The sequence below is a fragment of the Schizosaccharomyces cryophilus genome (genome assembly GCF_000004155.1).
Source record: "Schizosaccharomyces cryophilus OY26 unplaced genomic scaffold supercont4.7, whole genome shotgun sequence".
Lineage (NCBI taxonomy): Eukaryota > Fungi > Ascomycota > Schizosaccharomycetes > Schizosaccharomycetales > Schizosaccharomycetaceae > Schizosaccharomyces > Schizosaccharomyces cryophilus.
This window is the reverse complement of record NW_013185630.1, coordinates 444,259-471,016: the sequence shown is the minus strand read 5'-3', so window position 1 is coordinate 471,016 and position 26,758 is coordinate 444,259. Positions and strand designations below refer to the sequence as shown.

General features: G+C 40.0%; 11 protein-coding genes across 11 annotated transcripts; 5 read left to right on the top strand and 6 right to left on the bottom strand.

Annotated features, from left to right (window-relative positions):
* Nucleotides 1–16: 16 nt before the first annotated feature.
* On the top strand, nucleotides 17–2,545 carry SPOG_03400 (translation elongation factor 2 Eft2,B; the record flags this gene model as incomplete). The annotated part of the gene is made up of 1 exon (XM_013169815.1): nucleotides 17–2,545. One exon carries the CDS (start codon nucleotides 17–19, stop codon nucleotides 2,543–2,545), a length of 2,529 nt encoding a protein of 842 aa, XP_013025269.1.
* Nucleotides 2,546–2,901: 356 nt separating this feature from the next.
* Nucleotides 2,902–3,457, bottom strand: SPOG_03399 (60S ribosomal protein L35a). The gene is made up of 2 exons (XM_013169814.1): nucleotides 3,205–3,457; nucleotides 2,902–3,079 (listed from the first exon to the last, which is right to left on the bottom strand). The coding sequence occupies exons 1-2, from the start codon at nucleotides 3,411–3,413 to the stop codon at nucleotides 2,962–2,964; spliced, it is 327 nt and encodes a 108-aa protein (XP_013025268.1). The 5' UTR covers nucleotides 3,414–3,457; the 3' UTR covers nucleotides 2,902–2,961.
* Nucleotides 3,458–4,854: 1,397 nt separating this feature from the next.
* On the top strand, nucleotides 4,855–9,705 carry SPOG_03398 (C2 domain-containing protein). Its single transcript, XM_013169813.1, has 2 exons — nucleotides 4,855–5,310; nucleotides 5,463–9,705. The coding sequence occupies exons 1-2, from the start codon at nucleotides 5,155–5,157 to the stop codon at nucleotides 9,570–9,572; spliced, it is 4,266 nt and encodes a 1,421-aa protein (XP_013025267.1). The 5' UTR covers nucleotides 4,855–5,154; the 3' UTR covers nucleotides 9,573–9,705.
* On the bottom strand, nucleotides 9,587–12,870 carry SPOG_03397 (survivin). Its single transcript, XM_013169812.1, has 2 exons — nucleotides 12,566–12,870; nucleotides 9,587–12,497 (listed from the first exon to the last, which is right to left on the bottom strand). The coding sequence occupies exons 1-2, from the start codon at nucleotides 12,692–12,694 to the stop codon at nucleotides 9,819–9,821; spliced, it is 2,808 nt and encodes a 935-aa protein (XP_013025266.1). The 5' UTR covers nucleotides 12,695–12,870; the 3' UTR covers nucleotides 9,587–9,818.
* A 283-nt stretch (nucleotides 12,871–13,153) lies between these two features.
* SPOG_03396 (karyopherin Cut15) lies at nucleotides 13,154–15,162 on the bottom strand. Its single transcript, XM_013169811.1, has one exon. It carries the CDS (start codon nucleotides 15,106–15,108, stop codon nucleotides 13,480–13,482), a length of 1,629 nt encoding a protein of 542 aa, XP_013025265.1. The 5' UTR covers nucleotides 15,109–15,162; the 3' UTR covers nucleotides 13,154–13,479.
* Nucleotides 15,163–15,352: 190 nt separating this feature from the next.
* SPOG_03395 (ELLA family acetyltransferase) lies at nucleotides 15,353–16,619 on the bottom strand. Its single transcript, XM_013169810.1, has one exon. It carries the CDS (start codon nucleotides 16,564–16,566, stop codon nucleotides 16,126–16,128), a length of 441 nt encoding a protein of 146 aa, XP_013025264.1. The 5' UTR covers nucleotides 16,567–16,619; the 3' UTR covers nucleotides 15,353–16,125.
* Nucleotides 16,620–16,776: 157 nt separating this feature from the next.
* SPOG_03394 (40S ribosomal protein S12) lies at nucleotides 16,777–17,592 on the top strand. Its single transcript, XM_013169809.1, has 2 exons — nucleotides 16,777–17,248; nucleotides 17,337–17,592. The coding sequence occupies exons 1-2, from the start codon at nucleotides 16,817–16,819 to the stop codon at nucleotides 17,391–17,393; spliced, it is 489 nt and encodes a 162-aa protein (XP_013025263.1). The 5' UTR covers nucleotides 16,777–16,816; the 3' UTR covers nucleotides 17,394–17,592.
* Nucleotides 17,519–19,671, top strand: SPOG_03393 (asteroid). Its single transcript, XM_013169808.1, has 2 exons — nucleotides 17,519–18,243; nucleotides 18,320–19,671. Exons 1-2 carry the CDS (start codon nucleotides 18,023–18,025, stop codon nucleotides 19,644–19,646), a joined length of 1,548 nt encoding a protein of 515 aa, XP_013025262.1. The 5' UTR covers nucleotides 17,519–18,022; the 3' UTR covers nucleotides 19,647–19,671.
* A 114-nt stretch (nucleotides 19,672–19,785) lies between these two features.
* SPOG_03392 (zinc finger protein Bpb1) lies at nucleotides 19,786–21,668 on the bottom strand (the record flags this gene model as incomplete). Its single annotated transcript, XM_013169807.1, has 2 exons — nucleotides 19,786–21,394; nucleotides 21,532–21,668. The coding sequence occupies 2 exons, from the start codon at nucleotides 21,666–21,668 to the stop codon at nucleotides 19,786–19,788; spliced, it is 1,746 nt and encodes a 581-aa protein (XP_013025261.1).
* A 979-nt stretch (nucleotides 21,669–22,647) lies between these two features.
* Nucleotides 22,648–26,314, top strand: SPOG_03391 (histidinol-phosphatase). The gene is made up of 4 exons (XM_013169806.1): nucleotides 22,648–23,036; nucleotides 23,081–23,207; nucleotides 23,359–23,892; nucleotides 23,932–26,314. Exons 1-4 carry the CDS (start codon nucleotides 23,005–23,007, stop codon nucleotides 24,154–24,156), a joined length of 918 nt encoding a protein of 305 aa, XP_013025260.1. The 5' UTR covers nucleotides 22,648–23,004; the 3' UTR covers nucleotides 24,157–26,314.
* On the bottom strand, nucleotides 24,298–26,469 carry SPOG_03390 (switch-activating protein Sap1). The gene has a single exon (XM_013169805.1). The coding sequence runs from the start codon at nucleotides 25,774–25,776 to the stop codon at nucleotides 24,949–24,951; it is 828 nt and encodes a 275-aa protein (XP_013025259.1). The 5' UTR covers nucleotides 25,777–26,469; the 3' UTR covers nucleotides 24,298–24,948.
* Nucleotides 26,470–26,758: the final 289 nt, after the last annotated feature.

Below are 26,758 nucleotides of genomic sequence, written 5' to 3'. Positions count from 1 at the left end.
CAAATCAGTTGCAAGTATGGTCGCGTTCACACCTGAGGAGGTCCGCAATTTGATGGAAAAGCCATCGAACGTCCGTAACATGTCAGTGATTGCTCACGTCGATCACGGCAAGTCTACGTTGACTGATTCTTTGGTTCAAAAAGCCGGTATTATTTCTGCTGCTAAGGCCGGTGATGCTCGTTTCATGGATACCCGTGCTGATGAGCAAGAGCGTGGTGTCACCATCAAGTCAACTGCCATCTCTTTGTTTGCTGAGATGTCTGAAGACAACATGAAGGATGTCAAGGAACCCACTACTCACCCCGACTTTTTAGTTAACTTGATTGACTCTCCTGGTCACGTTGACTTTTCTTCCGAAGTTACTGCTGCTCTTCGTGTCACTGATGGTGCTTTGGTTGTTGTCGACACCATCGAAGGTGTTTGTGTTCAAACTGAAACCGTCCTTCGCCAAGCTTTGGGTGAACGTATCAAGCCTGTTGTCGTTGTTAACAAGGTTGACCGTGCTTTGCTTGAACTTCAAATTTCCAAGGAAGAACTCTACCAAAACTTTGCTCGTGTCGTTGAATCCGTCAACGTCGTTATCTCTACCTATTACGACAAGGTCCTCGGTGACTGCCAAGTTTTCCCTGATCAAGGTACTGTCGCTTTTGGTTCCGGTCTCCACGGTTGGGGCTTCACTATTCGTCAATTTGCCAACCGTTATGCCAAGAAATTCGGTATCGACCGTAACAAGATGATGACTCGTCTTTGGGGTGAAAGCTACTTCAACCCTAAGACCAAGAAGTGGTCCAAGTCTGCTGTTGATGCTGATGGCAACGAAAACCAACGTGCTTTCAACATGTTCATTTTGGACCCTATCTACCGTATCTTCGATGCCGTTATGAACGGCCGCAAGGACGAAGTTTTTGCTCTCTTGACCAAGCTTGAGGTCAACCTCAAGCCCGATGAGAAGGAACTCGACGGCAAGGCTCTTTTGAAGGTTGTCATGCGTAAGTTCTTGCCTGCCGCTGACGCCCTTTTGGAAATGATTGTCCTTCACCTTCCCTCTCCCAAGGCTGCTCAACAATACCGTGCTGAAACCTTGTATGAAGGTCCCATGGATGATGAGTGTGCTGTTGGTATTCGCAACTGCGATCCCAAGGCTCCTCTTATGGTCTACGTTTCTAAGATGGTTCCCACCTCCGAACGTGGTCGTTTCTATGCCTTCGGTCGTGTCTTCTCCGGTACTGTCCGTTCCGGTATGAAGGTCCGTATTCAAGGTCCTAACTACACTCCCGGTAGAAAGGAAGACCTTTTCATCAAGGCCATCCAACGTACCGTTCTTATGATGGGTTCTAAGATTGACCCCATTGAAGACTGCCCTGCTGGTAACGTCATTGGTTTGGTCGGTATTGACCAATTCTTGGTTAAGTCTGGTACTTTGACCACCTCTGAGGTTGCTCACAACATGAAGGTCATGAAGTTCTCTGTCTCTCCCGTCGTCCAAGTCGCCGTCGAAGTCAAGAACGGTAATGACTTGCCTAAGCTTGTTGAAGGTCTTAAGCGTCTTTCCAAGTCTGACCCTTGTGTCATGTGCAAGACCTCCGAATCTGGTGAACACATTGTCGCTGGTGCCGGTGAATTGCACTTGGAAATTTGCTTGAATGACTTGCAAAACGACCATGCTGGTATCCCTCTCAAGATCTCTCCTCCCGTTGTCTCCTATCGTGAGTCTGTTAGCGAACCTTCCAGCATGACTGCCTTGTCCAAGTCTCCTAACAAGCACAACCGTCTTTTTATGACCGCTGAACCTATGAGTGAAGAACTCTCTATGGCCATTGAGACTGGTAAGATTAACCCTCGTGACGATTTCAAGGCTCGTGCTCGTGTCATGGCCGATGAGTACGGTTGGGATGTTACCGATGCCCGTAAGATCTGGTGCTTCGGTCCTGAAACCACTGGTGCTAACCTTGTTGTTGACCAATCCAAGGCTGTTGCTTACTTGAGCGAAATCAAGGACTCTGTTGTTGCTGCCTTCCAATGGGCTACTAAGGAAGGTCCTATCTTTGAAGAGAATTTGCGTTCTTGCCGCTACAACATTCTTGATGTTGTTTTGCATGCTGATGCTATTCACCGTGGTGGTGGTCAAATCATTCCTACTGCTCGTCGTGTTGTCTACGCTTCTACCCTTTTGGCTCAACCTATTATTCAAGAGCCCGTTTTCTTGGTCGAAATCCAAGTTTCTGAAAGCGCTATGGGTGGTATCTACTCTGTTCTTAACAGAAAGCGTGGTCAAGTTTTCGCTGAAGAGCAACGTATTGGTACTCCCTTGTACAACATCAAGGCCTACCTTCCTGTCAACGAGTCCTTCGGTTTCACTGGTCAACTTCGTCAAGCTACTGGTGGTCAAGCTTTCCCTCAATTGGTGTTCGACCACTGGAGTCCTATGAGCGGTGATCCTACTGATCCTACTTCTAAGCCCGGTGCTATTGTTGCTGAAGCTCGTAAGCGTAAGGGTCTTAAGGATAATGTTCCTGATTACACTGAGTACTACGACCGTTTGTAAGAGGTATCCATTGAACAGACTAGGTTTGGGCTTGCGGGGAAAAATCTTATAATTATTTACGAAGATAGAGATTACGAGAAAGTAAGTTTTTCAGCGAAATAATAGTGTCGATATCGGATATTGAAATAATACCGGTGATTGTAAGCAGTAATAATCGACAGTAATAATTTAGTATGAGGATTAAGACATGGGGCTAAGGTTGCTGGTTGTAGCAGTTTGCAGTGAAAAAGCATAGCTACATTTGAGCTTGGAAACGCCAGCCAAAGTTTCAAGGACTCGGGTACTGCGAGCGTCTAGTTTATTGAAATCAGAGCTTTTACACAAAATGGAAAGTATACAGAGCACTACTAATTACACCTTACATAAAAAAATTTATAGACGAATAAAATGCCTCAGAAAGGACTCCCAAATTTTATTTAAATGTTAGAAGGGTAAAGCATGACTCTAAGGGAAGAGCCAAAGGTCTTGGCAGGCAAGTTATGAGAGAAACGAGCACGAACACAGCCAGAGTTACCATGAGCGCGAGCAATAGTACTAAATGTTTGTTAGTTATATGAAGGAAGGATAAGGACTAGAGAAGGAAGACTACTGAATACGGTTCCAGAGCTTTGAAAAAAAAGCCATATGAACTACAGTATCGATGACAGTCGATTACTTACCCCCAGATGACACGAATCTTAGAGCCGCGGATAGGCTTGGCACACTTGTAGACGTAGCAAACACGCTTGCCCAAGTAAAATTGAGCATTTTCCTTAGTGTCACATCCTTCGATCTTGACAATGGAAGTTCCAGGGTGGATGTGATGCTTGGAACGTTGGTGGGAAAGGTGCTTAGCCTTAACGTACAGTCTATGTCCTTGAGCAGGCATTTTGATGGTGATACGTCGGTGCTGAATGAATTTGAGTAGGGACGTTAGTTTCTGTATCGAAACTTTTTATGGCAGTCACAAAAAGGCAAACCCTACCCTATACGAAGGCGTGTGGAACTCCAGGTTAAAAGGAAATAGCGAGGTAAAAGGTAACAGCAATAGGTTGGTTGATGATGGGAAAGGAGATTTGTAGTCTGCGTATGTCTACGAATCCTGTCTTTTTGTGCAGGATGAATCAAGGTTTTGTAATATATAGTTATGTATCCGATGAAAAGTAAAATGCAATCATTGTTTATAATATCCGTACGGATTGTGTCGTTTATTTGAAGAAGAATCGGCTTCCTAATTGCAACGGCTCCGTATAGAATCTGTAAAATAGCGACTTCGGTGGCAGGGCGTTACATTCGTAGAAAGATAATCCCTAAATAAAAAAAAGAAGAATCACTGATTTGCATGGGAAATTATTCTTTTATCTCTTTCGTATTTTAGTGTAATATTTCCTCGGCTAGGAGCAGTGACTTCTAAGAGACAAAAGGCATCATTCTGCCACGAAATAATTATATGGAATATACATATGATCAAGTGGAATATCTTATTAACATGTCTAGTGCGAAGTTGACTTTCGTCTGGACTTTTATTTACTTATTAATTACTAGTAATGTCCTTTGGATAAACTAAACTAAAGGTGTACAAACAAGTTACTTCGTTCAGCCACCAAAATTTTTCTGACTGTAAATAATGCTGGAAGCACTTAGGCTAGAAACAGTCCTCCGCTCCAATCCTCCATATATAACCTTTTCATTGAATTGTAATGGCATGGGTTTTTTACATAGAATATCAGTGTTCTTCTGTTTGCTAATTCTGGTTTGGTTTCTTCAAGTAGTACTGTCATAATAGCTGGTTTGTTGAAATTATACGTATTACAGTAACGGGTAATATGAGGATATTGCTGAATATTAGAATACACTATAAGACTAAAGGATAATATGCAAATTAAACAAATTGGACAGGTTTCTGAGCGGAAGTTCTTTACAAAAAGAAACCGTTCCTTACAGAGAGTTAAATTATGCTAACGTTTTTAGTAAAGATGTATATACTCTTGTGTCTGCAGTCAGAATTTTGAGATTGGAAGATTCGACTGGTGTGGCTAAATAAGATCATCGAAACACTTCCAATTTAGTTAATCAGAGGACATTATTAGCGTCTATATATGTAGTACAACAGAATCCAATTAACGTAATCCTACAAATGTAATTATTACTTCCGCTCGATATTTATTCTCATAACCCGTAAGAATTACTAACTTGACAAGCATCACATATATATTCTATAGAATTATTCATATTAGAATATCGAAGTATTTCTTAATGTTCGGACTTTCCCTCCATGGCTTCGCCAATATGATCTAATATACCAGTGATGTTTATGGCTTTCTATGTAACTTGTACCAACTACAAGGATCGAGTTGAAACCAGGAAATCACGGTTGTACAGTGGTTTTTGAATAATTGACGGAACTTTATAAGAAAGTTCATTTTAATTTATCGTTTCTTAGTGAAGCGTACGTGTAATAGGTTAAACCATTTACCTCGGTGCAATTTATCTGCCCCGTTTTATAGTGTTTACCTTCGTAGAAAGATATCATTCTTTATTTCTATATTTTAATTCTTTTGACTCTATTTCTGCCAGCCTTTTTGTGTGTGTGTGTGTGTGTGCTTTCTTTTTCTTGAAAAGCAGTAAAGATGGAAGGGAACCAACCTTCAGCTGCGGAGCCTGTCATATCCCAATCTACGAAAGTTGTTTCGGAATCTCCTTCCTTGAACCATCAGGATAAAGTGGTTTCTACGGCTAAAGAGACGAGACCAGTTCCGCAAGTTCCTGGTAAAGAGCCGGGAGAGGTAAGTATTGATTTTTAGCGCTGTCGATGATCTTTTTTTGTTGTCGAAACGGCTTTATTTGTCCTCCAAGGGAGTTTGACGAACAAGCTTTTATTCATTATAACGACGTCTGACAGGGATTCTTCCGAATATTGTATTAACAATGGTTATAGGTTACATCAACCGTTAGAGATGCTGCTCCTACCAACTCTAGTCAGTCTTCAAGTCCTAGCTCTCCTTCCAATGTGATGAAGGGAGTACCAGCGGAATCTAGAGCTCCGCAAGCACTCCCACATACAAGTTCATCAGCTACCACTGACCGCAAAGAGCCTGCAGCTCAAAATCCTGTGAGTACTTCTCCAAAGGTTAAGAAGCCGGATGAGCCTACCGGACAATCTGCTCAAATGCCCGCTAGTCACCCTTTAGAGGCTACGAATCCCCAAAAGGAAGAACCGGATGCTCTTATTGGTTGGAGATCTTTGCATAAGACAAGCGTAGAACAAATGCGTACATTTGTTCAGGATGCTTTGTCTGTGTTTGAATGGGATAGCGGTCGTGTAGAGCGCTCCGTTTTGGACATGTATTTACCTGGTAAATTAAATGGTCAATGGTGGCAAAGCTCACTGATTTTGGCTTCTATTTCCGTTCTAAGTTGGTTGGCTTCCAAATTTTTCTTCTGTCGCTGGCAAATTCTTATCATCATCATTTTCCTCAGCACCTTTGTTTATGGCTCTAATGCTATAGCCCTTCGTCGTACGGTTCGTGATGAAGTCATCCGTGAGATGATGAAGAATCCCACTAATGTTGATTACGAAACTATGGATTGGTTTAACGTTATTTTCCAGCGTCTTTGGATGTTAAATGAACCAATGATTTCCCGTATGATAGTGACTAATGTTGAGCAATCCGTCGCTGAATATCTTCCATCCTTCGTCCCAGAAGTTCGCTTTTCTTCTTTCACACTAGGTTCAAAGGCTCCTCGTATTGATGGAATTCGAACCCACCTTGCCACTGAGCCGAATGTGGTTTTAATGGACGTTGATTTTAGCTATACTCCTAACGATACTTTGGATATTTCTGGTGCTTCTTCTTGCCGTGTAAATTCAGCCGTTTCTCTTCGTGTGAAGGTTGGTAAAGGAAAGTTTATGTTTACTCTTCCTGTTTCTACCAAAGATATTTTCGTGTCAGGACAAATTCGTCTTCGCTGCAAGTTGTCTGAGGAGTTCCCATTTATAAAGACGGCTTCGGTCTGTCTTTTAAGCACTCCAAAACTTTCCGCTACTGTTCGTCCATTTGACTTTAGCTTATTCGATGCTGATGTTTTCTACATACCTGGATTTAATCAATTTTTGCATGAGCAAATGACGACGATCTTGTCTCCTCTAGCTATGTGGCCAAATATGCTTGATTTGGACCTTTCTTCTCTTATGGCTGGTATTGCTCCTTTTGCTCCTGCAGGTGTAATAGCTATCAAGGTCTACTCTGCTCGTCGAAACGAATATCTTAAGTCTAAGACTACCAAACCTTCTTCTTATGTTGCAGCTTTAACTAATGGCTATGAACATGGACGTTCTCCTGTTCGGGCTAACACTTACACACCTATATTTGAACATACGATATATGCTGTTGTTTCCTCATTTAATGATCCACTTGAGTTGTCTTTGTTTGATCCTGAAAGTGCTAGTTTACCTTTCGGTACTACTTACATTAATACTCGCTCTCTTGTTGAGAAGGGTTTTATTAGTGATATACAGCCGTTATTGTTTAATGCTGTAAATCAAGGATCTGTTGCTTATGATGCTACCTTTTTCCCTTCTCTTTTCCCAAAAAAGACGTTGGATGGTAATTTAATTGAACCACCTGCTACGCCTAAAGGTATTTTGCAATTGTCACTTGGTTGCATTAACAATATTGTCGAGCTTTCCGGTCTTGAAAAGAAAACACAATTGATATATAGCGTTTCTGTTGATTCTAAAGAAATCGGATCTAAAACGTCGAAATTTGTTGACCGTGCCCCTATCAATTTGTCTGCGACGACTTTTATTCAAAATCGTGAAACTCAAAAAATACAGATCACTGTTTCTAAGAAAATAAAAAAGGAGCCTAACCAGCTTATAGGAAGTATGGTGATTCCGCTTAATAAACTACTTGAGGCTAATCAATCAACTTATCCATTCAAAGAAAAGCCTTCCTCTAGTATGGATATTTCATCTTCTTGGATTCCCGTAAATGTTACGGAAGAAAAGAACGCTGAATCATACCTTAAGGATCTCATTGGTGTTATGCGTATTAGTACCATAAAGGCGAACAACTGCGTCAGTAGCGATTTTGCTTTGAAGAAAAATGATCCCTATGTTAGAGTACTTGTTAACGGTTCAGTTGTTGGAAGAACCGTTCATGCTTTGAATAATACAAACCCTATTTGGAATGAAGTTTTGTACGCACCTGTTTTGGCAGATACCGATGTAATTGAACTTGAAGTTATGGATCATGAGGATTCTGGACACGATAAGTCCTTAGGGTTTGTTGAAATTCCAGTTAAAAGCTTCAAAGACGCTTCCAGAAAGACAGAGAAAACTGCATTGGCTAACCAAATCTTTGGCACTGATGACATTGAGACACTGAAGTTGATTTCCCGTAAGGGAGGCTCAACGCGTATAACTCTGACAGTCAACTGTGATTTCCGTCCTTGTCTAAGGATTGCTTCGGATGATGAACCGACTAGTAAGGGAGAAGGGAACAAGGCTGCTGTCACCGAATCTGTTAATGATAAAGCCGAGACGTCTAGTATAACCTCGTTAATCAGTGTTAGTGAAGCCTGCAAGTATCCCTCTGGTCTTTCTATGATGTCGGTTAGGTCGGCTGAACTTCAAGCAGAGGGCGTTGAATTAAGAATTTTCACTGATAACTGCGCCTTCCCATTCTTGACAACTGGAATAGCCAGGAGCAAAACACCTCGCTGGTCTGCTTTTGGATTATCTATGATTAGAGAGCTTGAATATTCTGAAACAACATTTCAGTTGACTGATGGTTCGTCCAAAGATCCACACATTATTGCTGAACATACCGAGAAAACGTCTAAACTTATTAGCGAATCTTTGGGTCATGTATATGCAGTCGATATTCAAGGGCCGAATGGTAAAATAAACAGAGTTCGTATCTCGATGAATTATCTTCCAGTACCTATGCTATTGAACCCAGTTGAAAGCTTTATCAACACAGGATCATTGCATTTTAACTTGTATAACGGAAAGGATCTTCCCGTAGGTGACATTCGATCCTCGGATCCTTACGTGGTATTGAAGATGAACAATGAGGAAGTTTACAAGAGTAAGGTCATTAAGAAAAATTTGAATCCTGTTTGGGATGAAGAAACCGATGTAATAATTCAAAACCGCTTGTTGGATACGTTTGATTTAATTTGCTATGACTGGGATCTGGGTGAGGCCGCTGATGTTTTAGGCAGTCATCATATAGACCTGAATTCATTGGAGCCGAATGTTCAATCTCAAAGTGAATTAAACCTTGAAGGTAAACGAGGAAAAATTAATGTTGGTTTAAGATTTGAACCTGGTTGGTATCGAAGATCTCCTGAATTGCATGGTTCTCTTCCCGATAATTTCTTTTCCGTTGCTAATAAAGGTGCCAAATTCTTAATAGGAGGTATTGGAGCTGCTGGTGGTTTTGCCATAAATGGTGTTGGTTCTGCTGGTGATCTTGCCTTAAACGGTGTTGGTTCTGCTGGTGGTCTTGCCTTAAACGGTGTTGGTGCTGCTGGTGATTTGGGTGGTAAAGCTGTATCTGGATTTACCGATACAGGAAAGAATTTATTTAAGGGTGTTACTGGAAAAGGCCCTAAATCTGCTCGAAACAATGAGCAAATTGATGCTATGAGCACCCAAACTGCTTCATCCGTTGCGCCAAGATCATCATCAGCTGCTACTATACCTACTACAGCTGGCAAGCAAGAGCTCTCAAAATTCAGACTCTTTGTTACAAATGGTAGTGATTGCCCCCATAAGCTTGTGAAGGTTGTAATCACCGATAAACAAGGTCGTACATTCAAGACAAGGTCACACAAAGGTCCTTCTCCTAAGTGGAATGAACAAATACCGATTGGATGGAATCTTGGTGATGTACTTCATGTTTCTTTAATATCCTCGAACTTAATTGGACACAGTAAATTTGGTGAAGCTACTTTTAGTGAAACTGCTGTAGGTACTTTCAAAGTTCCGTTTGAAGGTTCTACTACTTCTGTGGAGATGAGAGTGGAAGCTGTATGATTTATAATTAACATCTGAATTTTATTAAACAACTTTTTGTAGCATCAACGATTTGCTATGTTATTATTGCTTACACAGCATATTGATTATCTAATTGCTAACATAGAATAAAATGCAACTTCTTAAAGTAGAAAAAAAAAATAACTCTATTTGTAAAATTAAAAATCGTAAAATACCCAGAATAACCAAACTGTAAGACATGAATAAAAAAAATGCAAAGTACAATACATTTAAGCAATAACTTAATTATAAATTTTGAATATAATCTTCCGCCCTCTTCCCTTCTTTAAGAAGCCATTCAATCTGGCGTTCACATTCCTCTTCGAAAGCTTTAGCACATCTAGCATACTGATATTTAATCCAATTCTCTACTGTCATATTTAATTCTTCTTCCGTCAGATCCTCCGATTCACGACGTTTGTTTGCAGGGGTTTCCAAAAGGCTAGAAAAATCAACTGGTTCCCATGGCGGAAGCGAAGGCTTTATAGACGGTGGAGCAGGTTTGGTCCTCATCGGTGTACGAGGAGCCAGAAAAGAAGATTGCGAAAGAGGATCGAACGGGCTTTTTGAAATATCATCAGGGAAGTGCTTTGATGGAGAAGCAGAAAATTCGGGAAGTTCGTCTAAATGGTGATGACCTTTTGGAGTGCTATGCAAAGAATGTTGGACTTCATATATATCTGATTCCCCGGGGGAATTTTGTAATGGAGTCTTAGAATTCCCTAAAGAACCTACTGCTTCCTTCGAACCTACACTCTCGTTTTCTTCCGTTTTGAAAAGATTGTTTGATAGTTCGCTATTTGCATTAGTGGGTTTGTGTTCTTCGCTTCTAACCTCAGAACTCGATCCTTCCAATTCCTTCTCAGAGGGTCCCAAGCTTTTGGAAAAGGCATTTTCTGAATCATGGAATATCTCCTCATTGGTAGGTGAGTTCGTGTTTACGTCCATTCGAGTATCCTTCCTTAGTGTCTGTTCTTCATCTTCTTTTGAACTTGATAAAGTCTCGGTTTGCGTATCCAATAAACCTCTGCTTTCACTCAGTAATGGATCCTCTGATATAGTAGAAGGCCGTTTTAAAGCGGTTCTCTCTATATTTGTCAGATTTCGAAGCGGTTTGGAATCCTGATAGTCTCCTTTGATCTCTGAATGTTTAGTTTCACTTGAACATCGTTGACGCGAATCCTGTTTAGGAGTTGAATTTATCAATGGATCGGAATTCATTGTTTTATTGTTATTGTTTTTCAAAATTTCATCTTTGGTTGGAGTGATCGAAGACGCGGTTAAGGTATCTGATTCAAGTGCAGAATCTCTATCAAAATCTGAAGTTGGAGTATGTACAGCCTCAAGACTAGAGGACGAATTGTCCTTCAAAGACGAAACGGAATGCTTTTCACTTCTATTTTTCGAAATCTCTGGACTTACATCTTTTCCCTCTGTCAATACCTTGTGCTTAGGAGATTGAAGCAATTTGGCTAAAGGTTCATCGTCACTAGTTATAAAGGAAGAGGCGTGTTTATTGATCGAAGGATTTTGAGGAAAATCTTCGAAAATACTTGTTTCCGCAGAAAAGGCTTCTACTTCTGATTCACTAGAGGCTAGCTGGTTTTTCGTATCATTAGCTGTTGTGCTTTCAGTAGACAGCTGTCGTTTTACGGTTGGAAGAGTAAGTTCGGGGACAGTATCCATCTGCTGCTGATGAGAAACATCTTCAATTTCAGATGATTTCCTTTTTTTAGATGTCTGAAAGCTTTCTTCTGGGTATTTGGAATTAACGATCGTTTCAGCGGGAAAAGTGATGTTTGATAAGCTCATAGTAGGGGTATTCGTAGGTTCAGCATAATTGGAATAATTTACAGAGTTTTCTTTGCTATTTGATTCACCGGCATCTTCTTGGATAGGGGGTAGAGCGGTAGCCACAGGAGAATGAATTGAATGGTAACTTTCATCAGTTCTATTAGGTGAAGGAGGAGTTGAAAGGGGTAAAGTAGAGTTAAAGGGAAAATTGGAGCCGTTGGGAAGGATGTGTGATGAATCTTCTTGTTGTTGGTTATGTTTTTTAGGAGTGTTCGTAGAAAATTTGGGAGGGCTTGATCTGAAATCAGGCTGTTCGTCTTCGTCTTCATCAGAGAATATAGGCCTAGCTGGTTTGAACACTGCATCTTTTGACTTTCTCCTCAACTGCTTCCCTCTTCGTCTAGGAGAAGTAACTACAGCAGGCTTTGATGGGGATGAGCCATGATTTTCAGACTGTACGAGAGAAGAGTCGTGATTAGAATTGGAGTATAAAGAAAAGGGATGAGATTGGCTTAGAGAGGAGATTCTCCTTCGGGGAGAAGTTTTTGATTCGTTTGCCATTTTGGAAGGATTTTTTTCTGACGAATTAGAAACAAGCTCAGATACGGAAACATCTTCCAGATCAACATTTGATGAAGAAAACAAGGAAAGCTTGGTTGGAGAGAGCGCCGTCGGGTCTGTCCACGTAAAAAACAAACAATCAGGACGTCGACGTTGATGCTCTTTAAAAGGATCATCATCGGGCTCCCAGTCATGAAGGTCAATATTACAGTACAAGCAATGCGCTGCATCCTTGGAGTCTGTACTAGGAGTAAAAACGAAGCCAGCTGCAGCCATCGTATTCGGCTGGCAATGGAAATCTGAACGATTGATATATGGCCATACTTTATCAACAAACGTCAGTTCTCTACACTTCGTTAAAGAAGGAGCCCTTGGATCCTGATGAGGATTATTTCGAGCCGACAAAACGTAAGCCCATGGGCAACTCGGACTATGTGTTATGTGCTCTTTTAAAGGATCATCATTTTCTTCCCAGTCATAAAAAGACTTTGAACACATGAAGCATGTCACATTGTCGAGCCTTTGTTGGGGCCTTTGAATTGGATTGTAGTAGAATCCAACGGCAGACAGCTAATTATAGCTATGTTAGTATACGAAAGACCATGGATGCTATCATGTGGAAGCATTTTCTCACATACTTTTTCTGGATTCGGCGAACTAAGTGACCATGAGATTTTCTTGAATGTTTCGAGTCTTTTGGAAACATTACACATTTCCTTACGATGCCTACTCCATCTTCGTTTAGATGATGGTTCTACAGGCTTCATCACGGACAAATAATGCAATGAATGAATAAAAACAAATGATCCTTAACCTTTTGTCGATCCTGCTAAAAACAAAACCCAGTAAAACCGTAGAAGCAACGCCTCAATAATTAATTCTAAATTATACAAAGCTTCTCATAAAGCGAAAATTTATCCCAAGAAATTTAGTTCGATCTTGTATTGTTTACGTCCAACTGAGTAAGGAAAGTAATGCAAATACGGTATTGGCTTATGTATCGTTATTGAGACAACACCGATGCTCTTGAATCTGTATTAGTTTTCGACGTTTAGGTACTTCAGGTCGTTATACGTTAATAAACATATGCTTGCTGTAACCGTGCGATCTCATGGTAGAAAATTTGGAATGACAAGGATTCATGTTGCATTTCTATTGAGCTTTACCTTCCTCTTCCGTTGATTACAATTAGTTCTTGTAAAAAGATTTTGCTACACCTTCAAAAATTGGTTGGCAAATTTGCATCTAATTTATAAACAATCATTATCGTCATTCATGGTATTTTACTTTTCTTGAAAGTAATACGAAAATTAAGTATCTTTCGCGCAAAAAGTCAAAAGGAATAAATACCCTTTTGCTTTATCGTCGAAACAGGCAAATTAGGCTGCTAAAAGATGATAGCACGACGATCCATTACTTCAGTTATACAAACAAGAAATAGAATACGCACAAAACAAACATGGAATTAGTAAATGAGGAAAAAGAAAGAAAACAAAACAAACTTAAGAAAAAAAATACACAATTCCTCAACACCGTTCAGAATGCCAAGTCATTACATGGGCATATCTTCGCCTTTATTCTCAAAGTTGAAGTTGCTAGTCGGCAACTCACTAGATCCAAAAGTGAATGTGTCCCCTGCAACATCAGGTTCTAGATCCTCAACAACATCTTCTTCTCCAAAATACCTTTCAATGATGTTATATGCCTTCTGATATATTTCCGCATTTGCAGAATTTTGCAATTCGTAGATAAGGTCCATACCGCCAGCATCCTCAATATAAACAGCGTATAAGTTAATCTTGTCGGGATTCTCGGCTCGATCAAGCTCGCCAACGCGAAGTATGTTTTCAATTCCGTCTAAAGCAACTTGAATAATCTTATTATCCTGACAAGCAAGTAGATTACACAAGGGCTTGATAGCACCTTGAGAAACGATATATCGAATTTGACTTGGTTGATTTATACCACCAGAGGTAGCGTTGGAGACAGCCCAGCAGGCTTCTTTCTGAATCTTGAAATCAGCTGTTGCGAGAAGGTTGATCAAGGGAGGAATAATGTTGGCTTCAATGACATACTGAATTTGTGAGGCATTGCCTGCTGTAATGTTACTTATTGTCCAGCAGGCCTCCTTACGGATACCATCACGAGGATGGCTGAGCAATGACAATAGAGCACTTAGAGCACCACAATTAATGATGACTTGTGTTTGAAGATCATCACCAGTGACGATGTTACCGACAGAGCGAAGAGCGGGAGTCTGGATTTGAGGGTTAGGATGCATTAAAAGCTCAACTAACCTTCTAGGGATTCCTGCATCTATAATTGCTTGAATTTTTTCATTGGGCCCGTCCGATAAATAAGAAATAGCCCAAAGGGCATCTACTATAACATCATCATCAAGTGAATATATTAATTTCGACAAAACTGGGATTACGCAAGAGATTACATTCCAGTCTGGTTGAGGGTTTTTACCACGGCACATATTCGATAAGGTCCAAGTACAGTTGCGAAGCATACTAAGACGCTTACAAGATCCAATGACGGCTAGCAAAGGTTCCAAAACTCCGCACTGAAGGACGTGATCACGGCACATGGGTGAATCACCAGCAATGTTACCAAGAGCCCAAACAGCTTGCTCGCGAACATCCTTTTCAGGAGATGAAAGTAAACTGACAAAAATGGGAACGGCACCAGAATTTACAACGGTATGAGTCTGATCTGAAGACCCGCTTGCAATGTTGGTTAACGCCCAGGAAGCCTCAAACTTGAGTAAATTATTTTCGTGTCCCAAGAATTCTACAAAACGGGGCACAACACCAGTGTTGATGACCTTTTGAATAGGTGGGTCATGCTCTTTCGATAAAGCTTTACGAAACTTGGTAGTAGCCTGGATTTGTATTTCAATATCATCGGTATACAAAGCTCTTACCATGTTAGGCAACTGTAAATCCAACTCGGAGTCATTTTCCTTTTCATTTACTATGGGCGTAACTTCTTCAGTAGGCTCTTCAACTACATCTGCTAAATTACGACGCTTGTTCAGATTCTCTTCGCGCTTTTGTTTACGAATTTCAATTTGCTGCGTTTCACGTCGGCGACGCAACTCATCAGCTTGAAAAGCTCCTTTTCCTTTGTAATTTTGTCTCCTATGTTCAGGAATAAAACGAGAAGGCGTACTCATGTTCAATTCCAGATTTCCCTATATTCTTTCTGGATGGAAGTGGTAAAAGGCTGGGCCAGCTAAAGGTACGAAATGTGAAGCGTTCTTTCGAAAAGGGAAAAATGATAGTCGTAAATAAAATATTTAAGTTTAAATCAGAAAAATGTACAAAAATGCTTTCTATTACTATATTTTCGTGTTTTTAAAATAGTCTGATTTTGTCTGTTTTTGGAAACATGAAAATATAAAATGCAAATATTGATGAATGAGATTTATATTTCTTATTAAAATTATATAGTAAATTAATTCATTTGGGACTCAAACCACTTAAAGGAGAATTCCAAGATTAACATAAGACAAGCTTCTTATAAGACACCTTCAGCAAGGTTGATGTGCTAGCTTCGTGACAAATATAGTGTTTTTTGTAAGAGGAAATGAAATGTATATAGGTTATTGTTGAAGAAATTGAGATATTTATCCATCCCTTTATACTTTATACTTTGTAACTTTAGTCTGCTTTTGAACTAGTAGCACATAGTGTATACAAACAAGAGCTTAGTTGAGGTAAATGTACTATAGTATTAACTATCGATTGAGATTCTATCTTTTCTTGTTTCAACGTTAATCTTTAAAAGTGAGAAATTTAGAATCTGCCATGTCTGACAAAACTGATCTCAAAACTCAAGATTGCAAAAGAAAAAGAATTTCGGCTGTAGCAATTAGTAAGATAATATTAAATCTTGCAACCTCTACTTTTTACCTCTCACACTTTGATATGCGAGAAGGAATCTTTCAACATACATATAAAATAAATAGAAAGAACAAAGGTATTCTTCTGGACAGCCAGATAAATATTTTAGCAATCAAAGCCAACGAAAGTAGTTAACAAGAGAAAGAAAACTGCCATCCTGATATCTAATCTCATTATACACTCATGTTGCGTTATGAGGAATGAAATCGAAAGTGAGTCCTATGTCGACTGTTGCATTCCTTGCTTATTCCTAAATATATGACTCATATTTATTGGGATACTGCTTTTTAAAGCACTAATTTCATGTCGTAATGTGGAATATCGTCCTCAAGATAGCTATCACTTTGAATCATAAATCCAAAAGATTGGTAAAACGCTTTCAAATAAGCTTGGGCCTGAATATTTACGACTTTTGCTTCTGGGTATTTACCTCTACCGGCAGCTAAAGCTTCTTCACAAATCCTGCGTCCATAGCCATATCCCCGCGCGTCAGGTGAAACGACAAGCCGTCCAATTCGAAACCCATTGGGTTCAGATATTACTCTAGCATAAGCAAGAATTTTATCCTCTTCATTTTTAAGCATCAAGTGGTCAGATATCAAGTCCACTTCATCCACATCTTGGTAAGGACAATGTTGTTCCACAACAAACACTGCCGTCCTTAAATAGTATATAGAGAACAACTCTTTAGGAGTTAGTTGATCAAATGGTTTCAGGACCAGCAGCATTGTGTGATAACCCAAAATATGGATTTCCGGCTTCCTTTTTCAATCAATCAGTTTAATACTACTGTCCCCAATTCCTTTTGTATTGCCAAATACGGTGCTTTGTGCTCCAAGGTCATATACTACCTTACGGGATTCTAAGCTTGTTTCTTAATACGAATAGAGCACGCAAAATAGCTGTGTATCGCTACGTTAAAGTTTATAGAAAAGTTTCCTTGTTCATGTGACTGTTTTCTCGAGAGAAACCATTTTGATGAAGGGTCAAGTTCAGGAACTTGATATAAACCAGTTACATACCACAATGTCGGAACACGGAGAACAAGTTGAAGCTGAGCAAGTTGACGTTGTTGAACAAGTTGAAGAACAAACTGCTGCTCCCGAAGTTTCTGTTGAAGATGCTTTGAAGGAAGTTTTGAAGCGTGCCCTTGTTCACGACGGTCTTGCCCGTGGTATCCGTGAGGCCTCTAAGGCTCTTGACCGTCGTCAAGCTCACCTTTGCGTCCTTTGCGAGTCTTGCGACCAAGAGGCTTACGTCAAGCTTGTTGAGGCCCTTTGTGCTGAATCTGAAACTCCTTTGATCAAGGTCGCTGATCCCAAGGTTTTGGGTGAATGGGCTGGTCTCTGTGTCCTTGACCGTGATGGCAATGCCCGTAAGGTCGTCGGCTGCTCTTGTATTGCCGTTACTGTAAGTTTATTGATAGAAGAAGCAGTGCCAAGTGGTGTTGCTCTTTAAACTTGTGTTTTTACGTTTTCTAAAGACTAACGAAATTTAGGACTATGGTGAGGACTCCGCTGCTCTTCAAAAGCTTTTGGGTAGCTTCTCTGCTTAAAAACTGTTTCATAATAAATATGAAAAGGCAATATAGCGCTCGTTCATTCTCTATTATTGTAGATTATCTTTGTTTCGTAAGCACGAATACGGTTATGGATGAAGGCCGCCAGTCATAGGTTCAGAAAACTGATATTTTCTGTTTTGAAATCCAATGAAGCGAACCGAGGTAGTGTGTTCAAGTAGAAGTCGTATGGACTAGCTCAAAAAGAAATGATTTGTCACAGGTAATCCTCTAGAAATGCCATCTCATCCGTATAAATAAGTCTACAATGGTGTAATTGCTGTATGAGTATATATGTCATAAGAATCCGATCTCAAGATTTTTTTTATAATTCATGCATTCAGTGATGTGAATATATGCAATATTGAAGAGGGCTTTGCAACTAATTTCAATGATCCATTGGATATTTTTGGTCAGGTGCACTTGCCCTTTTCATATATTGAGAAATCCCAATGGCCTTTTATATTTAGCATTGACAAGTATCTTTCTTCCCAATAGTTATTTCTGCTTTTCTCTGTAGCTAATAGTCTTAATAATCCTTTAGAAATAATCATTTACGGGTTCATTCCCCATTCATCCTTTCATTTTTTTTTTGGAATTTCTTTGCTGATTGAATTCAGTTCTTAATGGGCGTTCCCCGTTTAGGTCGATTTCTGGAGCCGTTTGGGAAACTTATTCATTATCAAGTCCATCCTCCTGTCTCTCCTGGCAATATAGTTATAGACGGACCTGCATTTGCTTACTGGCTTTGGTTTGCTGTCTCTATTTCACCTTCAAATTATCGCTCGTTTCAAGATGCTATCCTCAGTTTCCACCAATTTCTGTTAAGCTTGGGATTTCTTGATATGTATGTCACCAAATTCTTTGAGTCTTCTCAATTCCTTTTTGATTGTGATCACAAAATTGGTTGCTAACCATAATAGAGAATATGTATTTGATGGTGGACTCCCTTATTCTAAACATCAGACTCGAAAAGCAAGATATCAACAAAATATCTCAGATCCCATGGATGCTTATGTTCACCTTTGTGTTCCGATTGCACATCATGTCCTTAAAGGAATTGCGGGCGCAAACGTTGTCGTTTGTAATCAAGAAGCTGATAAGTATTGTGCAATTCAAGCCAGACAATTAGATGGTATTGTACTCAGCCAGGATTCGGATTTGCTTCTCTATAATCTAGAAGCCCCTCATACTGGTTATGTGCCTTTACATTCAATTTCAATTACTTCTGATGGCTTACATGGGAAGCTGTATAACTTTCAGGAAATAAAAAGGCATTTTTCATTTGATATCCATTTACTAGCGGCTTACCTGGGAGTCGAAGGCCATCCGGAAGACCAAGTCATCGATTACAACAGCAGTTTTCAACAGATTTGTAAAGTACTTGAAGAAAATGTGAAAAGTGGGACTCTGGAAAAGCTCGTTTCAGCACAGGAATTACGCCGTGTTCACAAATTCTATTCATTAGATGATGTTAGTTTATCTTCTTCTCAGTTAAATGATTTTATGTGGGGAAGAGTGCAAGAACTTTTACATTCTACGTTAGAGCCTCCGGAGATGTGGCTTCCTCAGTTGCCTGAATTACCAGCTCGTCCTTGTAGTTGGACTGAGAACGCACCTCTCAGGCTGCAGGCGTATGCAAACTTCTTTTCCAAAGAAAAATCAAAAGCATATGTGCTAGAGTACTTTCGGAATCACGGACAGCTTAGCAAAAAACTCGTATCTATTAATTTTGACTATGCTTCGGTCATAGATACAATGCAGAACAAGTTTGCTAGTTGGCCTCTTCAGCATCGATTTGTCTTGTGGACTCTAAGGTGCCTTAAAAATCTTACAAATGTTACTGCTACCAGCTTTCTATTGATGCACGCTAGTCTCTACCTAAATACACCTTTACGTTTGCAGTTTGTTACACCAACTCAAGAAGGCATCGCACTAGTTTCACGTTATATTGCTACGAGCTACTCATTGTGTATGTTAATATTTAGTGAATTTGATAAAGACCGATCCATCGACCTTCGAAGTCTCTCGTCCTTCAGTCCTCTTTCGAGCACTGTTAACTTTCGTTTATTCCACGAAGCAATGAGCAAACTGAAAACAGGAAAGAGTCCATTAAGTATTGTTTCAGACAAAGCCACTGCTGAACTGACTTACAGATTGTATAAAGACCTTCTCGCAGACTATAAGGATATGGAAATAGTTATCAATATTTGGAACACAGAGATCATTAAAAAGAAACGTAAAAAATAAAATAAATATATTGATTATCACAAACAACACCATTAATCACCTTTCTTTTCTTTAAAAAGACTAGTTATACACGTCAATGCCAAACAAAAACCATTATCTTTTCGAAATTCTGTAAAACTGTATGTTGGTATTAATTCCTTTAAGGATTAGGAGGAGATGTGCCTGGAGGCATGGGCATCCCAGGAGGTGCGCCAAAGGGAATAGACTGGGGCATCCCAGGAGCATTTGCTACTCCTGGTGCACCTGGTAACGGCATGCCTGGAGGAGCCGCATAAGCAGAAAATGCAGAAGGCATACCTTGCGGAGGAGCCATTCCTGGTGGAAGCATAGGAGGCTGTGGGAGATTCATCATAGGAGTAGCCAACATATCCGGTGCTGTACTGGCTGTTGGTAGTCCAGGGGGAGCAGTCGCAGGAACAGGTGCGGGAGGAAGACCAGGAGGCATGCCGGGAATGGGTACACCCGGAAGATTTGAATCGGATACAACTGGTTGGGTATTCTGTTGCCAAGGGGGCAACCCACCAGTTGATGTGGAAGAGGCAGGCTGAGCAGGTACCGCTTGTTGCCAAGGAGCAGGAGCAGGAGTAGAAGCAACGCTCGGGGTAGCTTTCGCCCAAGGAGCAGGACTAGAAGATTCTGATGATGGCCCTGTGTTGGCAGCCCATGGGGGTGGTGCAGCTGAGTTTGTGGTGGAAGTTTCAGTATATTCCAAAGCGTGTTGGCCAGCAGAGGAAGTAATAGAGCCACCACCCAATTCTTGCATGAGGCTTTGATACTCACGGTCAGCCGCGGCATCACCTACGGGAGGCTGGTTCTTTACAGGACAATCCCGTGCAATATGGCCTGCGTTTCCACAGTGTCTGCAAACAATATTTAGGGTATGATTAATTCGTTCGGGACAGTCATAACGACGATGACCAACATTACCACAGTTTTGACAAACCTGATTCTCGTCATCTCGGAGAGTACCATTGAGAGTGGCCAGTTGACGGAGTTGATTTCTCTTTAGATCATTCTGACCTTCAGGAGTGGAAGCAGCAGTTTGAATCACAATATCGATTAGTCGAATGGCAAGACTAATTTTATCTTCTGAATCGGCGCTCACAAGACAATGAAGGTCTTCTTCCATATTGCCGCGTACAGATGGATCGCTTTTACCTTTTCCTTCTTTGACACTTCCTTTACCACGAATTGCAATTTTGGCACCTGATTTCGACTCCATGTCTTTCAATGTATGACCACGAGGACCGATTAAAAGACCAATGAAGTTGATTTCAGGGTAATCTTGCACAGGAACGTAAACCTTTTCTTGTGTTTTTGCTGGGCGGCGATAATCGCTAGGAGCCTTAAAATTGGGAACAGTCTTCATAGCCTTTTCGATAATATGATGACGCTCGTCCTCTAGCTTTTTCTTGTAGCGAATTTCTCTTGTATTCAATCGACGACCATGGTTGTCGTATTGAGGAGGAGGAGAAGGAGATCGTTCTCTATCACGAGGAACAACGTTTCCTGTACGAAGTTTTTGGGTGATTTCTTCAAGTCGTACATTCATAGCAAACATTTCCACTTGTTCATTCGTCATACAAGATTGAATACTTAGTTCTAATTCCATTTGAGAAGGCAACATTTCATCAATAGGAGTCGGTTTGCCCCAATAATGTCTTCTGTAAGAATGGCGTCCACGATCTTCAGGATATCGATTTTCATTTCGACGATAGGAAGATTCTGATTGATCAGCTTGATCAAATCTGCTTGTAGAGCTTACAGAATCAGGCAATGGCGGCAAGGAGTCGGGTCCTTGATCAAACCGCCTCCGACCAAGAGGAACATTGTTAGATCCTGTATATGTTAGCAATGTAAGCTGTTTCATTCTTTTTCTTCTTACCTGTAGACCCCATAGATCTCGCTTTCAGCATTTTGAAGGGGTTCTGTTTTGTGAACACGAGAGTGGTAGAGGAAGAAATTGGGTGTCGGAGGAGGCAACATGAAAGGACACCAACCTTCATACATGGAAGCAACCATTTTCTATTTGGAATGAATTCATTCGTAAAATAGTATCTATATAACTCTATCTCAACTTATATATCATGAATAGTTTGCTTTTGGGCCATGAAACCAAGAAATTTTCATTGTAAGGAGGCCATACAAAAAGATGCCATGACCATCGAGATGGTTATCTTCCATATAAAAGAATCGCTAGAAACAAAAATGACATTAGAAAACAACATCATTAATTCATACGAGAGCCATTTATGATCCTCTTTTAAGATCTTAGAAATGCATATTTGCTTACTACTGAAGCCTTTCGTAGTACTTAATCCTATTTCGTGGGATTTGTTAATAAATATTTACAAGGCAGGCACACATATGGAAAAACAGAATCATCTAAGAAACTCACAAAGATTCGTGCAAACGATCTCAGCCGTAAGATTCATTTCGTTTTTATATGCATACATAGGTTCCAAAGGTCATCATCCTATGGTCGGATCCTTTATGGTACATTACTGCAAAGATGGAAGAGAGCACTGCTCGCTTGTATTCACCGAATTCTTTTCCTAAACAATTCCTTCTTTATCATTTGGTATTTTTTAGTAATAAATGTGGTATAGACAAAAAAAAGGTACTTACAGTAGATCCTCGTTAGCACGATTTTCTTTGGCTGATGCACTAGATCTCTGGAAAAAAGTCTATCTGAAGTGTTAATTAGGATATAGAAAACGAAATCTAAAAAAAATAAATGTTCGAAAAGACCCTTGATCGAAAACATGAACTCTACAGTGTTCTTGTAGCTAGGAACTTGCCAGTCAATTTCGCAAAAGTTTTCCAGCAGCTAGCTGTCTAGTTGGTTCTGAGAAGCCTTATTTCTTCTTCAAAGGGATAATCGTAAAAGTAGCTTCGTTTCTTCTTTCTATAAGATCCAATTCTGTTTATTTACTATTATACCGCACTTTAGCATAATTGAAATAAAAAATCGTTACTAGTAGTATAGGAGCAGAAAAAACAGAATTCCTCGAAACCGAACGATAGAGAGAAGAAAAGAAAAAGAAAAAACTTAAAGAGAATTCAATTTGCCAACTACCATCCTCCCAATTGCATTTCCCCATTGTCGACCCATTCTCTCAACAGGAAGCCTTTTACCTGTTTTGATCAACTGGTGTGAAAAACAATTCTAGCTAAATTTGAAACTTTTTGAACATCCTAGAAAAACGAATAGCTCTTGACGCTCTGTACAATAGACTCCAGGTACTTACGAACATCTGTATATATAGAAACTTGGACATTTGAGAACTGTTTTTGTTTTTTTTTAGACGCTTTTCTGTTTGATTCCCTTTTTGTCAAATCTTAAAAATCACGAAACATGCCCATTTCTAGTCATTCTCACAGTGGACAGTAAGGGCCACCATAATGCGTTGTCAAGGTATTAACGGATCCAGATTTTGTTTACACGCTCAAGGAACCCTAGAACAGGTTATCCAGGAAGCTATACGACAGGGATTCCACACGTTTTCATTCACTGAGCATTGTCCTCGAAAGTATGCTGAGGATTTATATCCAGAAGAAGTGAGTATTCCATTCTTTTAAGCTTCATACCTGAATTCTCTTTTCTTTCCCGCCTCCTTTCTTTCTTCTAGATAAAAAAGAGCCAGAAACGAAACGGATTCATTTGACATATCTCAGAAAAAAGAAACGGAACTAACCAATCGAAATGTAGTCTCATTTAACTCCTCAAGATTTGTTTAACACATTTGATGACTATGTCCGTACTGCTAAAAGCCTACGAGAAAAATACGCAGACAAGATTCAGATTTTAATTGGATCCGAGACAGAATACATTCGTCCAGACTCTATCGATCTTTTACGGGATCTTGTTGTCAAGTATAATCTGGATTATCTAGTAGGCAGCGTGCACCATGTAAATACGATTCCTATTGATTTCTCATCAGAACTTTGGCACAAAGCTCTGGAGCATGTTGATGGCGATTACGAGAAGCTGTTTTTAGACTATTTCAATCATCAGTTTACCCTTTTGACAGCCTTACAGCCCCTAGTCGTCGCTCATTTTGACTTGATTTGCTTGTATGCGAACGAAGAAGCCATGCAAGTATTCATGAGTTCTACCAAGGTTTGGGAAGCCATTGAACGAAACATACAGTATGTAGTTAACTATGGCGGTGTTTTTGAAATCAACACGTCTGCTTTCCGAAAAGGATGGTCAGTCGCTTACCCCAAACCTCAACTGGTTAAAGTAAGTTTTCTATATTTCACTGTGTTAACCTGTTGGCAGTTGATGCAAAAACATAATGGTCGCTTTACCTTGTCTGATGATAGCCATGGTCCTCACCAGGTAGGTTTAAATTATCATCGAGGCAAAGCGTATCTAGAAGATGAAGGCATTCATACGCTTGCGGTTCTTTCACGTAGCTCTGAGGGAATTCGTACTACTTTCCAAATGATCCCTGTTTCCCAAATATGGTCTACCTTTGTAGGGAAGAATGGCGTCGCTCTATAAATAGGTCTTCATTTTTACACGCAAACACTTTCTTTTTACTGTCTCAAAAAAAAACCCAGTTTTTTAGAAGAGAATCCTCTTTCTTTGTCGTTGCAACACATGTTTCACTTCCTACAGATAAGATGGCTTACGCTCTCTACATTCTTCCAACTTGAATTTTTATTTCATTACGCCGAATATTGATTTCAATACACAAATCATCGATAAGAAGCAAAACCAAAGAATCTAATTATATCGACATTACAACAGACTTAAAAGATATCTATTGTAACAAAGGAAAAACAGGCCCAAAACAGGTTGCAAACAGCTATGTTCTTTCTCTAGTTATGGAACTTATATTCTCATATTTGTGAATCCCAAAGACTTGAACAGATCTAGGAAAAGGAAGTCTTTTTTTAGAGGACTGTAAACGTGACCACAAACGAACTTTTATTAGCATATTCACTGCGTCATGGCCCTATGTTCGGAAAGGAAACTACAATACATCATGAACGGCTCGTAACGGATGAAAGGGGAGGACAAGGAATTAAGGAGCTGTTGGAAAGGAAATAAAACAAAACGTGAAAGAGGAACCGAAATATGCAGCAAAATCTCGTTACAAGCTAAATTAGGTTTGCCTATTAAGAGAACAAAAATAAGAATGCCACAAACCACTGAAATCCGCAAGGAACCGGACAAGATTAACAAGAAGGAATAAGAGAGAAACAAAAAATATAACACAGCAAAGCCATACATCCGGACAAAGAACGAGGGTAACAAGAAATCACTAGGTAAAAGAATCAGGCCATTCAATTAATGATCAAGATTAGGGGCAATGCTAGAGTGAAGACCGCTGCGAATAGCATTCATATTAGGACTCATATTTGTACCCATGTTTGTACCCATGTTCGCACCCATATTTGTACCCATATTAGGGGTCATGTTTGGGGTCATATTTGGATTCATATTGACGCTGTGAGGTGGGCCATAAGGGGAGTGAGTTTCCATTTTTGCCAAGATGTCATTGTGATCGAGAAGCTGATGAATACGCTTGTTATCGGTGTACAGTTCTTCAACACGAGCGCTGAGTTGCATGATTTTTTCTTCATTGTCATGGAGATGTTTCGACAAAAAGTTAACCTTAGCCACTAACATGTCAACATTTTGTTGATCGTCAGTGAGTTTTTTAAGGCGTTCGTTGATCTCATCATTACAATCACATTTTCGCTTGCCGACCAAAAACTTTTCACGATACTGTTGTAATTCACTTAATCGGGCCTTCCACTCGTCACACAGTTGGTCAAGTTCATCTTCTTCAGGAGTAGTTTTCATGCCGGGTTGACGATGGGCAAGACGTTGTTCGTAAACACGCATAATTGAGATGATTTGATTACGGCAAGCAGATTCAGTATGGATAGCAAGTCCTTCGTTCTCATAACCGATGCGGGCAATCTTAGCATAGAATTCGCTAGTCTTGCGATCCACCAATTCATGCTTATGTTGAACAACCAAGCGCATCAATTTAATCTTTTCTTCCAAAGACAAATGAGTACGCTGAGCCTTTGCGGGAGAGGAACTAGGAGAGAGAGAAGCATTTTTTCGTTTATAACTCTTCAACTCCATTTTAGGACCTGCTTCCATACCTGCAAATAATGAGGGATCCGTCTTGGGCAACTGGGGTGAAATTTGGTGCTTGGGTAGCAAGCGCCAAACTTCGAGAAATGGGGGAAACCGAAAAAAAAAAGCGGGCGTAGAGACGCGCGCGTAAATGCTATAAATGCGAAAGGGAAAAAGCGACTTGCTGGAAAGATGGACTACGGCTACAAGAAACGGCGAGTCCAACAGGAAAACCAATGGAAAATATTTCCTACCAACAAGAATGATGCTACTGAACCGTAAAGGGAGACAAAGCAAAGGTTCACCTCAAGAACGAAGATTGATGAACTTTTAAGCAATCAATTATATATAAAAGTCCAACAGCTAATCAAACAAGGACTGTTGAACGATTAACCAAAACAAATCAACAAGCACGGTAATGCAATGTAATCCACAGATTCAAGAAGGGAACGTTGTAAGAATACAACGACAAGCAACGAAAGCTTTATATTGAAAAACCAAAGGTTTTATAGCGTTCGCTTCGTAGAGAAAAAAATAGTGAGACGAAGAATCTGAAGAGCGTAAAAATGGAATTTCGAGTACAAGTGAAACCACTAAAAGAAACACTTTTCAGAAAACAAAAAAGATGCTTTATAGCGTAAGCTTAAGAGTCAAAAGCAAACCTAACGAAATAGAAGAAAGATGCTTTAGGAAGAAGAAAAAAGCAAAGCAAATGGAGGGTGATGCGTGGTTGAGGACGAGTTCGTTGGGATACGCAGCACTCTTAATAAGATAGAGTGCCACCAAAATGCAGCCAGGTTCAGTAATGATGACATACGGCGGGGAAAAGAAGTGGTCACAAGGGAATAAACAGTGGCCAATCAGAAAAGGCAAAAAGAAGTGAGAGAATTCTCGAACGTATGATAACGGACTGTTGCGAACGCTAACCAACGAGTGACGTTATATAGAAGGATTGTGATTGGAGAATGTTAGAAAGTGCATTAGGTGGATACGGAAGGACAAAATT

Coding starts and splice junctions, on each gene's coding strand:
- SPOG_03397 (XM_013169812.1), bottom strand. CDS start 12,694: ATGAAGCCTGTAGAACCATCATCTAAACGAAGATGGAGTAGGCATCGT. Junction 12,498..12,565: donor GTTCGCCGAATCCAGAAAAA/GTATGTGAGAAA, acceptor AGCTATAATTAG/CTGTCTGCCGTTGGATTCTA.
- SPOG_03395 (XM_013169810.1), bottom strand. CDS start 16,566: ATGCTGCTGGTCCTGAAACCATTTGATCAACTAACTCCTAAAGAGTTG.
- SPOG_03396 (XM_013169811.1), bottom strand. CDS start 15,108: ATGAGTACGCCTTCTCGTTTTATTCCTGAACATAGGAGACAAAATTAC.
- SPOG_03399 (XM_013169814.1), bottom strand. CDS start 3,413: ATGCCTGCTCAAGGACATAGACTGTACGTTAAGGCTAAGCACCTTTCC. Junction 3,080..3,204: donor AAGATTCGTGTCATCTGGGG/GTAAGTAATCGA, acceptor ACAAACATTTAG/TACTATTGCTCGCGCTCATG.
- SPOG_03391 (XM_013169806.1), top strand. CDS start 23,005: ATGCCCATTTCTAGTCATTCTCACAGTGGACA. Junction 23,037..23,080: donor AGTCATTCTCACAGTGGACA/GTAAGGGCCACC, acceptor TAACGGATCCAG/ATTTTGTTTACACGCTCAAG. Junction 23,893..23,931: donor CCAAACCTCAACTGGTTAAA/GTAAGTTTTCTA, acceptor ACCTGTTGGCAG/TTGATGCAAAAACATAATGG.
- SPOG_03390 (XM_013169805.1), bottom strand. CDS start 25,776: ATGGAAGCAGGTCCTAAAATGGAGTTGAAGAGTTATAAACGAAAAAAT.
- SPOG_03394 (XM_013169809.1), top strand. CDS start 16,817: ATGAAGGGTCAAGTTCAGGAACTTGATATAAACCAGTTACATACCACA. Junction 17,249..17,336: donor GCTCTTGTATTGCCGTTACT/GTAAGTTTATTG, acceptor AACGAAATTTAG/GACTATGGTGAGGACTCCGC.
- SPOG_03398 (XM_013169813.1), top strand. CDS start 5,155: ATGGAAGGGAACCAACCTTCAGCTGCGGAGCCTGTCATATCCCAATCT. Junction 5,311..5,462: donor CTGGTAAAGAGCCGGGAGAG/GTAAGTATTGAT, acceptor CAATGGTTATAG/GTTACATCAACCGTTAGAGA.
- SPOG_03393 (XM_013169808.1), top strand. CDS start 18,023: ATGGGCGTTCCCCGTTTAGGTCGATTTCTGGAGCCGTTTGGGAAACTT. Junction 18,244..18,319: donor AGCTTGGGATTTCTTGATAT/GTATGTCACCAA, acceptor TAACCATAATAG/AGAATATGTATTTGATGGTG.